The following is a 15,428-nucleotide window of genomic DNA, read 5'->3' as shown; positions in this document are numbered from 1 at the left end:
AGGCTTTTACAATAAGGAAAATTTGTATTGTATTGTATTTTTGTTATTAACGTCATCTATAAATATCCCAGACCTTACAGGGTCAAAACGCTCTATGAATGGCTTTATACATTGTCTAATGTCTTTAATCTGAGCAGACGCACATGCTCCTGGATGCTGTGCTCGGCTTGCACCAAACGATCAACTAAGTCGTGCAATCTCTTTGACTTAGTTTCAATAACAACGCTCTCTTCTTGCAACATGCTTTCAACAGTGGTCAACTCTTGATTTGCGTTGTACAAATTTGCATACTCACCATATATTTCTTCATTCAATTTCGTTTCTTGTGCTTTGTACTCGTCATATGATGTTAAATCCTGAAACTTTTCTTCGGCGGCAAGCGAAGCCTTTTGCATTTCATGTAACCTCTCAATGATCTGTTCTGCAATTTCAAAAGACTCTGGCAATTCAAAGTTTACTTGCGTGATTGTATGCAACTTAGATATATCTCCCCTTTCCATTTCCTTCTCTACTTCAGCGTTGACACTGTTGTAGACGTCTTCTTCCAAATCTTCCACCAAAGGTGCCTGGTATGTAGGATCCACATATTTTCTATAATCTGATTTAACCAAACTTTGGTACTCCTTCAAGACCATCAAGTCTACAGCGGACAAATCCTTTGACTCCGGCTTCCTGAGCTTTTGTGGGTTTGGTATATTTAGCTCACGCTGCACAGCTCGTGATCTTCTGGCTTTTGCCTTTTGCTCCTCAATTTGTTGCAATATTTGGAGGTTTCTAAGACGTTCCCCCTGATCTACTTTGAGATCATCCTCGGGGACATCATTTTCTACTTCAAGTTTGATGGTCTCTTCATTGGGATCATAGCTTGGCAAAATCAATCCTGAATTGTTGCGAGGTTTTGGTAATGATGCAAATTTCGATTTGAGTATGACACTTATAGACTTCTTTAAATCCGCTTTTGCATGTTTTTTCTTAGAGGCATCCTTCTTGGTGGATTCTTGCGATGGTAGGATGGAATCATCATACACTAATAAGGTCGATGGTGTCGCTTGGCTTGCTATAAGTTCTTTGGCTTTTTTCATTATTCTCTTATCCCTATCGGCTTCATCATCTTCCTCTTCTGTAATATGATTTTGAAGGGTATCGAATATGCCCTTCAAAACAACAGAACCTTTGCTTTCCTCCACCTTGTCATTAACAAGGGCTTCAGTAATCTCAGGCTCCGGCTCTGGCAATTCTAACTTCCTCTTTTTTAAATTATTCCTTTCGTGTTCATTTAACACTTCTATGGCAGATTCTAATCCGAGCTTATGTTTTTTGGCTTCGCTTTCTGTTTCTTTCTGTTTCTTCTCCTTCTCTTTCTTGTGTTTGGCGTCCACTTCTTGCATACTCATTCCATCTTTAGCTATCCGTCTAGAGAAATCTATTTTCTCATATTGATTCTTTTGCTGTTCTTCAGATACATCATAGAGTCCGGCCTGCGGTTTATGTTCGTGAGGAATATCAGCATTGTAATCGAACTCCTTTCTATTCTTTTTATTTTTTGATTCCAATCCAACATTGATCCCTGCAGCTTTCAATTCCCTTCTCTTCTGTAGTAATGCAATTCTTTTACTCTCTTCTAACATTCTTTCTCTCGCTTTTCTTTTGGCCTTTTTACCCAGTGTATTGGCTAATCTTGCTCTTGCTTCAGATAACATTTCCCTCTCCTCATCGTCCATTTCTTCCTCGTCAGGCTTTGCAGGTTTACTTTCTGGGTTGATGTTAAGTTCTCCAACTCCAGAAGCTCCTGTAGCAGGCAAGGACTCTATTCCCGGACCGCTGAGGCCAAACTCTGTAGCCTCCTTATCGTCTAACCCGCCGTCATTGGCAGCATCATCAAGTAGTTTTTGGTACCTTTCAACGCAGTGGGTTGCTGTTCGTCCCACGATAGGAGCAATTGTTCTCCATTGATTGGGAAGCAACTTGGCCAAGCTTAATAATTTCTCATCTTCTTCCCGAGACCACTCTGATTTGTCGATATTAGGGTTCAACCATTCGTTCCAGCGTGCTTTGGCTTGTTTTGCAGACTTTTTAGTTAATAGCGATGCCACTCTTGACCATTGGTTAAGGCCATATTTAGATACCGCTGCTTTTAGGATCTCATCCTCTACGTTGGTCCAAACACCTCCCTTGACGTATACTGGAGCCATTGTGGAGGTCCTTGGGCGAAGTACTTAATATCTTTCACGAAGAGCTATGTCTACCTTAATGAATCATATTTACATATAACACTATACAAGACTGTAAATAAGAAGTTCTATTTTTCGATGCTTCTGTATATAAACCACTGACTACTATGACTACTATATTACCATTGAGACCCATGCCGCTGCTATGAAGTTGTCTACGTCATTTTGAATAATTGGATGGTTGTCCGGCACTTAGCTCCAATTCTAAGCCATTAAACCAAGAAAAATTCTTGGACGGATTTATTTGATTGACGCAGTTTCTGTCTTAAAACAGTTTGGGGATAAGCGACAGACAGAAAGAATGCGAAGGGGGTCTGCACCAAAAATATGCAAGTTCAAAGCTTGATTTCGAATTTTGCACTTGTTAATGGGAGCAGGTGAATTTGTCATTTAATCGGTCAAATGGGAAGGCAGGTAAAAAGATAGATAGTGAGAGGGAGGAGATAGAGAGTGAAGAAGATACAAATAGAGGAGACAGGAATAAAAAGAGTGTGTGAGAGTTTGAGAAAGAGTGTGATTGTGTGAGAGCTAGTTACAGTGACACAATAGAGAGATAGAGACTCACACACAGAAATAGACTGAGACAGACAGACAGACAGAGAGAGAGAGAGAAGATAGGTGTCTCTTCCCGGTTACACACTCAACAGATTACACAACAGATTACACAACAAATTACGCGACAAAATACCAATCCAACTTACATGGTAGACAGAAAAATACCATATGGTGTGGTCCACAGAAAGATTCTTCTACCAGACAGGTTAAAAAAAACCACACCCAAAAAAAAGCCGTCAATTCCTTTAAAATCTTTCAAACCCTCAAAATCCTTCAATTTCAAACCTTCATTCTCAAAACCTTCGATTGCTTCAAACCCATGTCAAAATCCACCCTTTTCGCTCTTTTCACCCTTGATCATCCCTTATCTCATTTCTGAACCTAAAATTTATCTAATTAGCCCCTGGTCGCCATTTTCTATCTACCCCCCCCCCCCCCCCCCCCCCCCCCAAAGTAACCCTTCCTCTCCCCTCTCTAGCACACCTCCCACCTCCCATGCCCCACCCTCTCTCACCTTTCATGACGCGCTACCACTCCTCCCTATTCACCTCGCTCCACCTCTCACTAACACAACTGTCTCCCCACGCTCTCACCTCCGGCAATTGTCGCTCTCGCAAAATCACACTCACCTCGCAAACTAAAACTTCTTTCGCGCGTGCATCTCTCTCGGCGGGCTCTCCACTTCTTTCACTGCTACGTCTTCAGTAGCAGCACGGACAGAAGCACAAATTTCATTCCGGTCCACCAAGTTAATCTCCTTTGGTGAGTAGTCCCTTGTGCAAATATTTAGGTTCCCCACACGCCGTATCAAGATCTGGATAATATTACTCGATCATTATTACCATCACCATTACCGTCACCGATTTGGAGATTGCTAGGTTGTTCATTCTTTTCGTCTTCTAAATTCGGTGTTGCCTGCTCTTGTCGTTTAACGGTGTCGCCTCGGTGTGAATTTCATCACGAATAAGTGCTGCAGCAGTACTAGCTTTATATACCCAGTTCTTCCTCTGCTAGTCCTTAATCCCAACATATCGGCGTTCCAATGAGGATTTTCAACTCCAAGCACCAAAAACTCATCCTCCAGTGCTACCCGCCAGGAAAAGGAGCTGACAAGAAGCCAAACCCATCGGAACTTTCATACCTCTTGTACTATGCTTCAACCAGAACAGTCAAGCTCGAGAAGGTGGTGACCTTCCTCGAAGAGAAAACCGCGTCTGATATCAATCATAACCGTTCAGGTAATCTCCAAGTAACATTGGGAATCATTTCAGCCTTAATCGAGAAATGTGCTGATAACTTGAATGTCTTTGCCTCGTCAGTATGCTCTATCCTCGGGTCTGTGCTTGGCACAAAAGAATTAGCTCTCTGTAAAAGCGTTGTCACAACATACGGAGTTTTCTGTCAACACCTCGATGGTGGATTGTTCTCGGGAGACAAAGGCTTTGTCGAGTCCTTCACCAATGTGTCTCAAGACTTGATTAGCACCGGTTCAAAGAACCTGGATGCCAAGGGCCCAAACCAATTGGAATGGCGTATGATTGCACTCATGGCCATCAAAGACATCTCTCCTTGTTTAGGGTACAATGCCAAGATCGGCTCAAAGTTCATCTCAATGGCAATTCCGTTCTTAACCAAAACTATTCAGACTCACAGCAGTCAGCAAAACTTATTAACCCGTTTAAGAAGCAATGTGAATGTTGAATCTGAGAACCATAGACTTTCCAGAGTTGTGCTGTCGAAAACAACCGGCCAGTCTGATAAAAGAATACAAGAAGACTTCGAGAACGATTCTTTGTCTCCTGAGGATGTTACTGAAGTGGCATTCAGCAGTTTGAAAGCACTTTTCAACACCACATTGAGCGGACAAATCTCTACAGCAACAAGAGCTGTCGTTAAGCACAATCACGATGCCAAAATCGACCAAAAGTGGGGTGCCACCTTTTTGGAGATGTGTACTACATGGATTCCAGTTCAATTGCGTTTCGTCAGTTTGGCAACCTTGTTGGCAAGATTGACCTCTATTTCGCAAGAAGCTACCAGCAAAAACCCTGGCTACGGCCTTCAGATGCAATATGCTGGTCATATTTTAGGACTAGTATCTTCAGATGTGAACATGATTGGTTTGTCGGTTTCTGATATCATCCAGCAGATATTGTCATTGCAATCAAACTTAATTCTTGACCAGTCTTCTTACTTTAAGCCAGAACAAGTCAAAAAGCTCCTGAATGTCTACTCCAATTGTATTTGTAATTTGTGTTCTCATATCTATTACTACGATCAAGTCCCTGACTCGATCCAAGAGATCTTAATCAAAATCGATTCTGCGATGGAATTCTCATTCGTGGACCGTGTCCAAGAGTCTCAACAAAACATTAATGGAGACAGCATTCACAACTTGGTAATGACTTTGCTTGGTGATATTCTGGTAATCTTTTCCATGTTGACGAAGAAGTCTAGTTCTATTAACAGAAACCACGTAAAATTAGAGCATTGGGAAATAAGTTTGCCAGTAATTTCTCCTGAGACAGAGTACGACCAAGACACAACAAAGAAAACGGTATTTACACCAACGCAAATAATTGAGATTCAAATTAGATACTTGAAGGTATTCCACGAATTCTTAAACAATGAGTTGACGAGCTCACAATCGGAAGAAAACAAGGATTCAAAACCATCCCAGAGTCTCGATGCTATTACTCAGTCAACTGACTCTTTGTTGCTTGAAAATTACAACAAAAACCCCAAGGATTACTTGGTCCCTGATGTAAATCAGTATCTCACTAACCCAGATAATTTCATTTCCCACTTCCTTCTTTACGTGCACAAGTTCTTTAACTTTCATGAGTCTCCAAACACCGAAGTTGTGCTTTCATTAATTACTGTCATGAAGGATATGTTGAAAGTCCTTGGTGTCAACTTTGTTACCAACTTCTTTCCTTTCCTCTACAACTGGTTGATTCCATTGAATGACATCAGTGATGTTCCTCCTAATGCTAAGTTTAGAGACACTATAGCCCACACAGTAGCCTACTATTGTATGAAGACCTTGGATGACTCGTACCCAGAAGAGTTGAATCACTACGCTACAACTTCTAAGTTCTTTTCGAAGTTGTTGAAAGACGTCGAGTATAGAAAATTAAACAAGTTGTGGATTCACGGCTTGGACTCTGCACCTACAGATTTAGAAATCATCAAGAATACCGCCAGTATCAATGCAATTCTTAACAATGAGTACGAGGTAGACACAAATGCCAAATATAGTTTCACAAGAAGAGATTTTGACGACTTTGTGTGTGGAAATAATTTTACCATTGTCCATATTAATCCAACCAAATCTCTAGATTTAGATGGCGTATTGAGTCATCACGGTCGTCATACTTTCGGTGATCCAAGAAACTCATCCTTGAGCGGAGGCAACAACTTCGCTAACAAATTCACAGAATCATTCCAAGGATCGGGCTCCACTCCTGACAGTGACGTTGTTTCATTGAGTGATTCAACCAAGAATAATTTTACTGGACGCGGTTTAGGAACTGCCGGAGATATAAATTCCATTCACTCTGAGATCTTACACAATAGTCAGCATTTCAATGGTAGAAACTTCTCCTTGACGGGTAGTGGATTTGCAAACCCTAATGGCACCTTCACTAGTGATTACACCAGTAACTCCATCTATACTTCGGAAGGTCCAAGATATTTCAATTCCCCTAGAGTTGCGGACTTGAAAGACTTGATGTTGGATCACAAAAGACCTAAAAAGCCAACGATTCTCGGAGACAATGTCTCCACTTCCACTTCTAACCATTTAACCCTGAACTCGATTCTTTCAAAGCAGATGGCCTTTACAGATTTGGATTCCATTCTCAACGATTTAAACACTGAGGATGACGCTCGGATAATTGTTTAGAGCCTGAGAACACCTTTTTATGCTCTACACTTGTTTGTAGATGCAATATTGTATTTATTATGGTCACGAACGGACAAACTTTAACCACTTATTTAAAGACTTATATACCAATCAATTGTTCAAGACAATATGTAGTTCTAAAAACTAAGTGAAAAATATAGCTCAAAATACAGCGAATGCGTAATTGATGGTTTCACCTTGTTCACCACATTTTTACAACGATAATACTACTTCACCAGTACAAAGTATGTTTTTAATATACACTAGAAATAATTACAAAAAACTGTTGATGTACTATTTACCACCCCCCAAACAGTCGATATACGAATGTCATTAAATGTCCTCTCCAACCGCAGGGAAATAATCAACAATATATGTTTGCATAGTGGGCTTTCTCTATCTTCATACGTCAATTATTCGTCATCGGAATCGTCGTCGTCCCCATCGCCCAAAGCTTCAAATGCATTGAAAGTTATAGTTTGTTTATCCGCAATTGCATCTCTTGGGTCTACAGCCTTGGAAGATCCCAAGTTCTTATTGTTTGGCTTGGCTCTAACGGCACCGCCCTTTCCACCCTCCTTCAAGGATTCTCTGAATTTGCTTCTCTCCTCTTCACCTTCCTCAGCGCCGAAAGACTTCTTTGGCTTGGTCAAAGTGGCCCATCCGTCTTCGTCAACCTGGACGTTTTCTACACTCTTTTTTCTCAAGTTTGGCTTGTTTCCAGTTCTGGACGCTCTTCTTCTATTCATGTGGTGGTATGGTCTTTCGTTACCACGTTCATCGATATAGGTGTCTCCGTTATTCCATTTGATAGACTTGTGCTTCTCGTACTCAGCTGCGGCATGCTCCTTCACCTCCTCGATCATGGCATTGAATGCCTCCAAAATTTGTGGTTGTGGAACATAAGCTTCTTCCTTGATTTCCAATAATCTTTCTTCTGTGTATTTGACCATTTTAGCTTTGAGTTCTTCGATTACAGTCGGTTCTATACTGACTAGAAGCTGCACTTGACTACTCAGTCCCCATAAAATTTTTTTGTCCTCATAGTTAATGTCGAATGGATGCCACACGACCTTAACGTGTATGAGTGTATACAGTGCAGAAGAGTGTTGATGTCTTTGAAGTGATCAAGTAGTGCTCAAGTAGTGGTTCGACATAATGGTGATGGGGAGTTGATTTGTGGGTAAGTGATAAAGTGAGTTTAAGTGAGTGGCAAAGTGAATTGGGTAATTATTGTGAATAATGGAGAAAAAAAAGATGTAAATTTATCATTTGCTAGTAGAAAACTGTATGTGCCATATGGTGGAGTCTTGTGGTAAAAATTGGGTAGACAAATAGAATATGAGGAAGAAGTATCGTGTGAAGAAATTTCTGTCGAAAAGTCTAGGAAGTGATAATAACGACGAAGTATTGTGTTGTATAGTATTCTTTGTTTTCATTTGCATCAATTAAACTTGTAGTTATTCTTAGGGTCAATCATTAGCAGCAATAAGCTAAGATACGGAAGCTTTACTACAAGACTACTAAAAGATGGAAATGGAAGATTGAATACTGCATTCAAGAATTTTGCACCTATTTCGTTTTTAATAGTGTCTAAGACAGCAGCTTGACATTCTAGATACTACACCCATCACAGCCGAACAAAGAGTCCTAGAAGATACAAGTTTCAGCAACGGTTTACAATCAATGTTCTTTTATCTTTGTATAAGTCAGTAACACATTATCCCATAAACAAGCAAGAACAATACTGTAATGTAATAGATAGACACCGTTGATGAGGAAGAGGAGGGCATAAATGACATGCAGGATCAATATTTTACAATACCAAAAAAATTATAGAGATGAGTTGATCTCTATGAAGAGTTTATGTTCATTAAGGGGAACATTAATAGATAAAACACACAAATATGCCTTTAGCACATAACTTGAACAAGGTGACGAAGAACTTGTCTAAGTCGACTGGCTCTATACATATCAAGGGAAGAAAATTCAAGCAGCTAAACAGAGCTACCTTGAGAGACAAGAAGATTACTTCCAAGAAGATCAAGTCCTTAGAACAAAAGGAGAATGACTTGGCTAGCATTTTCTTCTTGCAGAAGTTAATAAACGAGGATGATGAGTTTAAAACAGTTCAAACTTTTACTTTACAAGAAATGAAGTCATTTATCGAGTTGTTCATTTCAAGATTCGATGATGAATTGGAGCAGTTAAGAAAGGACAGAAGACCAGGAAGACCACAAACCAATAGACAACAGATTTTAGAGGAGAAGAGAAAGTATGACCAACAGATTTATTTGACAGGTTTTAAGATCCCCGACTTAACTGACAAGGGTACCGTTGATAGGTTGAAGTTATGGAATGGTACTACAGGTGGTGCTACTGTCATGAAATTTGTCCATGTTTCTAAGGACATGGAGCAGTTACCAACCAAGGAAGTAACCATGGAGTAAGGTGGCTTACTAAAAATTTGCATAATTGTATAATAGTATTTTCCTAGAGCATAGAGAGCAAGTAAAAAATTTACCCCTTGATATGCAATCATGGGCTTTACTTCAAGTACCAAAGAAAGGGGACGAACAAATACTTAGATATGAACGTATGGTTCGGAGTAAAAAAAAACATCAATTTTTCCACATTTTATTTTAAAATAGAGTTAGTCATAATAGATTGCAAAAATCAAAAGGAAGGGCAAGACCATTTTGGCAGATTCAACAGTACGTATACTACGGTCTCAAGAATTCGTCTCGGAAGACCAGTGGCAAGTAATTGTAATACGTCAAAACTTATATCCTCTGCTTTATATAGATTAGATTAGGTTAATATGACGTGACGATGTCAAACAGAGAACAATCTTTTGCGATCAAATGCGAAACGCTTCTATCTCGTAAAGTAGTAGTAGAAAACATTTTATTGCAATAAAAACAAGCATATGTATGAAGTATAACTAAGTCGTAATGACTGCTTCATAGCATAAAGAATTAAACCCTGGTCAAATAATAATAAAAGAGATATAGCTAAAACGTTCCGTTACGAAACACTAATTCTTGATCCGTTCCCTCATATCTTCCGGAACCATAACTTCCATGATTAGACTCCCCTAGTAGCCGAACACAATAAGCATAAAAGTATTGATAATAAAAAATGCAGCTACCAATCATAGCTTACTCTTTTTCACTCCATAAAAAGCTCTTCCAGAATGACTTGGTAGAAGAGTCATCTTTTTCAATAGCCTGTGGTACGACTGGAGTATGTGGTTGTGAAGTCACTATTTCAATTGGTTCCTCAATCTTAGTGAATGTGTCTGGCTTAGCTGTTATAGTGTCTTTCGTAGTTTCCTCATCAAGCCACAAATTTAAACCAGCAAGCGTAAGGAGGACTGCGCCAGCAGTTGCTAAGACCAGCTTGACTCTTGTGTAGAATATGTTCCTCTTGCTCTTTTCATTTCTAGCTAGGATCAAATATTTTTGATCCCCATCAATCTGACTACCAACTAGCTTCCAATTCCTTCTTTGTAATCTTTTGAAGTTCCTGAGAAACCTGTTCAAATCATGCTTGCTAAATTTATTTAAAATTTTAAATATGTCCTCTTCGGGCAATTTAATTACCTTTTCCCTCTGGAAGGGAATCGTCTGACCCTCCAAATCCAACAACAAATACTCGTGATGCTTTGGTATATTCAATCCTGCATTTTCTGATTCGACATCTAGTGGATCAAAAAAATTGTTTGATTCTAAAGATCTGTTGGAGTTGTACATACTATTACTCCATTCGTAAGCCTTCAACTCACGGAATTCTCTTTCTTGGTCCAATTCTTTTTCCTTCTTAGCTTTTAATAAGAAGTCCTCGATTTTACCTTTATCAACAGAAGGGACTTCCGAGGAAACGGACCTCGTACCACGCTTGCTGTACGATTTTCTTATGGTTTCCGCATCTAAATCGTCCAACGATTCTTGCGCACCATCAACATCGTGCAAAGCAGAAGAAACGGCTTTCCTAATTACATCTTCATCTTCACTTTCAAATTTACCTCTCAAGAACTCATTGGATTCCAAATCAACTGGATCCTCGTTTTTTACCAACAAAGACAATAATCTCTCGGAATCATTGTAATCCGATTTAAGAGAATTTACCGCACCTTCATCATTATCGATATCGTTGAAATGCCTGTACTGTCTTGTAGTTATTTCTTCGATGCCCACTTTAGTCTTCTTTGAAGGGCAGATTATTCTCTGAGAGACTCCATTATCTTTCGTCTCCTCGTATTCAATATTCTCAATGAATGCCTTGTACATGTCTTCGACATCCAGGTCGCTCAATCTCTTCGTGATATTATTAGACTTTATCTCGTAAAGTTGCTGTAAAAAATTAGGATAGTAATCAATTTTCGAATTGAAGTTCTTCAACTCGTCGATCAAGTCTAAGACAACAGGGTAATCATAAGAAGTCTTGTCTAGACCTGCTGCATATTCTTCCAATACATCTTCAAACTCAGAGTCAGTTAGTTCCCAAATGCCACTTTTCTCTAACAAGCTCAGCTTGTTTAAGAAATCTTCAATATATTTAAAGGAGTCGTTGATAATCTTACTATTCTGACCGATTAAAGAATTTTCATGTTTCAGAATCAAGTCATCAAACAACTTTCTCGATTCAAACTTAGCAAAAGCTTCCCCATTTATCAATACATTATCCAAAATAAACGAATTATCGTGATTATGCTTGAATAATAACGATAAATTGCGGAACAATTTACCCCAAATTATCTTCTTGGAGACACTTCCCTCCCCATTGGATAATTCGTTCAACTTCTGAAGTATCTGGGCACTTGAAACTGTGGAAAACTTTTCAATTCCAAGCTCTTCCTTTAATTGAATCAACTCAACTATGTATTCTTCCAAGAAGAAATCATCTGGAAGTTGCTTGTACATATTGCTCTCTTTTTCATCTTTCTTTTTAGGCAAAACTTCACTTTCGAACTTCTCGAAGACGTTTTGGCTATGAATCAAGCTATCTAAGGTGTCCGTGTATCCACCATTAATCTCGAATAAACGAGCTAAACGTTTACTCAACCTAATGAAGTCAAAAACATTGCTGTCGTTCAATCTCGAGCTGGGATTTGAATTTGGCAAATTATTGACGATTTCGTTTATTCTCCAATCCAATAGTGAATTAATTTCTTCTACACTGGATTCGGCGAATGCTTTCTTCAATTCATCTGTTCTCAAAATTTCCAACTCTTTTGAAAACTTGTGCAACTCCATATCATCAGGAATTTGTACATAGGGTGATGCTTCAACTTCCTTGTTTTTGGCCGCAATTTTCATCTCAACGTCATCAAAAACACTTTGGTTATGAATTAATGTGTCCAATACAGCTGTGTTACCTCCATTAAGATTAAATAAACGCGTTAAGCGTTTACTTAATCTCATAAATTCGTAAACATTCTCTTTGCCAAATCTTGAGTTAGGGTCGGAGTTTGGCACATCGTGATATACCTCGTCTATTCTTGAATCCAACAAACGGTTAATCTCTTCCACTGTGGAATCTTTGAAAGGCTTTTTCAATTCATCATCCCTAAAGATTTCAAGCTCAGAGGAGAATTTGTGAAGCTCCAAATCTTCTGGGAGTTGAACGTACAGCTTGGGGGTTTCTAATGGCACAAACTTTTTACTTGAAGCTAGCAACACATCTAGGGCCTCAGTGTGTCCATAGTTAAGCTCAAAAAGTCTTTCTAACCGCTTCTGTAATCTTATGAATTGGAAAACATTCTTCTTATTCATACGATGTGAAGATGGGCACTCGCCTTCAATGTACACCTCATTAATGTGATATTCAAGACTACAAAGAATATCAGAGCTCGTGAACTGTTTGAAGTGCCCTTTCAAGATATCATCTCTGAATATAGTCAACTCGTCAACAAATTGGTCTAACTCTAAGTCATCAGGGATTTCAGCGTATGAGCGTTCTGTTCCCGTGTTCTGTTCTGCCTGCGTTTCCTGGGCCACAGAGTATGTAGTAGTCGATGGAGCCTCCCTGGTATACATCCAGGTTCTGAATTGGTCATCATACAATATAGTTTCTAAAATAGAAAAGTCGGTCCATGGAATAAGCTGAACCAACGAATTGATAGAAGACTCAAATTCTGAGTACTGTATTTCATTCAAATCTTCTTTGGCAGTTTCCAAAATCCGTTCCTTACTTAAACCTTGGAAAGAATCAATTGAGATCAACTTCAAGAGCCCGAATGGAAAGTTCAACTCCCAAATCTGCGCAAGTTCATAATTGTGGACTGGGTCTTCTAAACTGTATGGCTTTCCATCAATTATGTTTCCATTTGCACTAGCTAAAAATGGAGAAGCTTCGTCCACAGAAATAAACCCACTATTGAAAAGTGACAAAAATGTATTCAAAACCTTAGTGGCAGCCTCGCTAATGATCGGATCATTGCTCTTTGACTTCTCAAATAATTGAGGCGCTAAAGTGAGAAATGATTCGCTACCTTCCACCTCGTCAATAGCTACAAGCAAGTCCAAGTATGGAAGTGTGGCCTCAACCAAGCTCTTAACCTGAGCTTGCTCTCCAGAGAGCTCCTTAATACGAGTATTAATTTCCAATGATTGCTCATCGTTGAGGATCATAAGCAAATGGCTTATTGTCAACTCCGGATAAGAATCCAATATGGCATTTAAAGACTTATATCTATTGATTTGAATCAATATCTTGAAGAAGTTTCCGTCGACAAGCGAATATGTCTTCACAAATTGGTCGAATTGACTTAATGTCTTTTTGATTTCAGCCAGTAATTGAGCCAACAGACCCAAATCCAGGAAGTTGAATTCCTTATTCAAGGACTGCAACTCGTTTAGGAAATTTCCAATGCCATGCTTGTACAAGTCTACGAGGACCAACTTGTCTTGAACCTTGGGAATCAACAGTTTACTGAGTAATCTCGGAAACGACGGATCTTCGTTGAGGTATCTCAACAAGCGTTCAAACATATAGTTATACGTGATGTAGTTGTACTTGTTCACAGCATTAATCTTGTTGTTCAGGTAATAGTTCTTGAATATGTAAAGCGAATTCATCACCTCAATCAGGGTCAACTGATCAAAACTACGAATCTTGCCACCATATGACTTCTGAATGAATGTCAGGAAAACCTCCAACTCTGTGAAATACCGCTCAACAAACTCCAAATAGCCCTTTGGATCCTCATTTAGGTACTTCCTAAACTCTAGAGGATCCTTTGACGCACTGTTTGGAGTCGCGTCATCTTTTTGTCTGATATCCCTAATAGCCTCTCTTATGATTTCTGGATCAACCAGTGATCCTTTAAGGGTGGCTACAGTTTCAAATGAGAAACGCTTATGATCGTAGGGTGACTTTTTAGGAGTTTTAGTCAACGAAATCAAGTCAATATCGTAGTCAATATCCTTATCAAACAGAGAGGTCGCAAACCCCTGAAATGGCTGCTGTACAGGGTATTGCATGGGAACCCGAACAAGCTTTATTGCTACTACAGAAGCAGTGGACCAGCCACGGCTCTTGAAGCATAAAGCTCTGTGTCTTGACTGTCTGAAAATTAGCTGTTTCAGTAGCATGGCAGACGAGAATCCAACACGGGTATGGTATCAATAAGCAAAGTGTGGGGGAGGGGAAGAGAGGCAAGCGCTAAAGGCAAGAACTTAAGGAATCGGGAGTCAGATTAATTCAATTGGTTGTGGATTGGATCCTGGTGCGAAATGTCAATATAAGACCAATACAAGAACCAGCTCCTTACTAAAATGTTGAACAAGAAACAACAATACTACCTTATAAGGAGAGTCAGATAAGGGATAAAAAGTGGTGATCTCGTCTTTTTTCTCCGTACGGAGACACAGTTTAGTGAGAGACACAAAAGTGAGTGCGATGGAGACAGTATGGGGAGAGGAAGAGAGGATGGTAATAGCACCTACAACAGAGGAAATAAAGAGGCAGGAACAAGGTTATTAACCATGGTAGTTATATTATTGAAACCCTAGGAAGTACAACTACAAATAGTCACGTTTGTGTGCATAATGGAGAGATAGGTATGGGACTCGTGCTTCCCAAGACTGCAAATGGTGGCAGCACACTATGCCTTTAGGCGTGTGTGGAGATGTTAGAGACGAGCAACCGGGAAAGAATAAGAGCACCATGAAAGATATAATACTGGTTATGATGTAATTACTCTCTGAATTTTTGGAGCACTCCCCATGAAATAGACCCTAGTCTTGAGCTTTGATTTTGCTGTGATATCCAGCCATAATTATAACTGTATCTATGAAAGTATTTGTGACCAGAGAACTGCATACTTTGTGTGGTCTCAGTATACCGATCATGTCCGAATGAATGCTGCAATAGGCCTACAAGGTAAATGTAATTACGGTAGCAGATTCCGTGAGTGGTGCACATAAAGCCGCTGGCCAATGGAGGCCTAATGTCACCAAAGCTTGTGTGTGTTTCATCTACCCCTAACCTTTTTGTCAAGCACACTGCATAGAACAGCTCTTGACATCACTTCTCGGAAGAGTTGGGGGACCAATCCAACCAGCTCATAACCGGTCGGTGGTTAATAATCGGTTAAAGTGCTAAGGCGCATTTGTTAGCCACCAACCAGGGGGTCGGAACAAGAATAAGGCGAATGAGAGTAGTCTAAGCACGGAACTCGATGTTAACCGGGCGCATTGATCTCTGTGACACATCTAAGCAAACCATGG

General features: G+C 39.7%; 5 protein-coding genes across 5 annotated transcripts; 2 read left to right on the top strand and 3 right to left on the bottom strand. All coding sequences in view use genetic code 12, as the record gives it.

The window, feature by feature from the left end:
* Positions 1-21: 21 nt before the first annotated feature.
* CEF1 (Cef1p) lies at positions 22-2,272 on the bottom strand. The gene has a single exon (XM_064916217.1). The coding sequence runs from the start codon at positions 2,190-2,192 to the stop codon at positions 105-107; it is 2,088 nt and encodes a 695-aa protein (XP_064777234.1). The 5' UTR covers positions 2,193-2,272; the 3' UTR covers positions 22-104.
* Positions 2,273-2,376: 104 nt separating this feature from the next.
* RJT20DRAFT_143732 (uncharacterized protein) lies at positions 2,377-6,693 on the top strand (the record flags this gene model as incomplete). Its single annotated transcript, XM_064918678.1, has 2 exons — positions 2,377-2,381; positions 3,834-6,693. 2 exons carry the CDS (start codon positions 2,377-2,379, stop codon positions 6,691-6,693), a joined length of 2,865 nt encoding a protein of 954 aa, XP_064777233.1.
* Positions 6,694-7,106: 413 nt separating this feature from the next.
* RJT20DRAFT_132327 (uncharacterized protein) lies at positions 7,107-7,646 on the bottom strand (the record flags this gene model as incomplete). The annotated part of the gene is made up of 1 exon (XM_064918133.1): positions 7,107-7,646. One exon carries the CDS (start codon positions 7,644-7,646, stop codon positions 7,107-7,109), a length of 540 nt encoding a protein of 179 aa, XP_064777232.1.
* A 562-nt stretch (positions 7,647-8,208) lies between these two features.
* On the top strand, positions 8,209-9,545 carry RJT20DRAFT_13812 (uncharacterized protein). The gene has a single exon (XM_064918586.1). The coding sequence runs from the start codon at positions 8,601-8,603 to the stop codon at positions 9,141-9,143; it is 543 nt and encodes a 180-aa protein (XP_064777231.1). The 5' UTR covers positions 8,209-8,600; the 3' UTR covers positions 9,144-9,545.
* A 1-nt stretch (position 9,546) lies between these two features.
* RJT20DRAFT_13791 (uncharacterized protein) lies at positions 9,547-14,523 on the bottom strand. Its single transcript, XM_064918584.1, has one exon. It carries the CDS (start codon positions 14,289-14,291, stop codon positions 9,855-9,857), a length of 4,437 nt encoding a protein of 1,478 aa, XP_064777230.1. The 5' UTR covers positions 14,292-14,523; the 3' UTR covers positions 9,547-9,854.
* Between the last annotated feature and the right edge of the window lie 905 nt (positions 14,524-15,428).

Source organism: Scheffersomyces xylosifermentans, assembly GCF_036884685.1.
Source record: "Scheffersomyces xylosifermentans strain CBS 12540 chromosome Unknown RJT20scaffold_1, whole genome shotgun sequence".
Classification (NCBI taxonomy): domain Eukaryota; kingdom Fungi; phylum Ascomycota; class Pichiomycetes; order Serinales; family Debaryomycetaceae; genus Scheffersomyces; species Scheffersomyces xylosifermentans.
The sequence above is the reverse complement of the archived record's forward strand: the minus strand, read 5'-3'. Positions and strand labels throughout refer to the sequence as shown.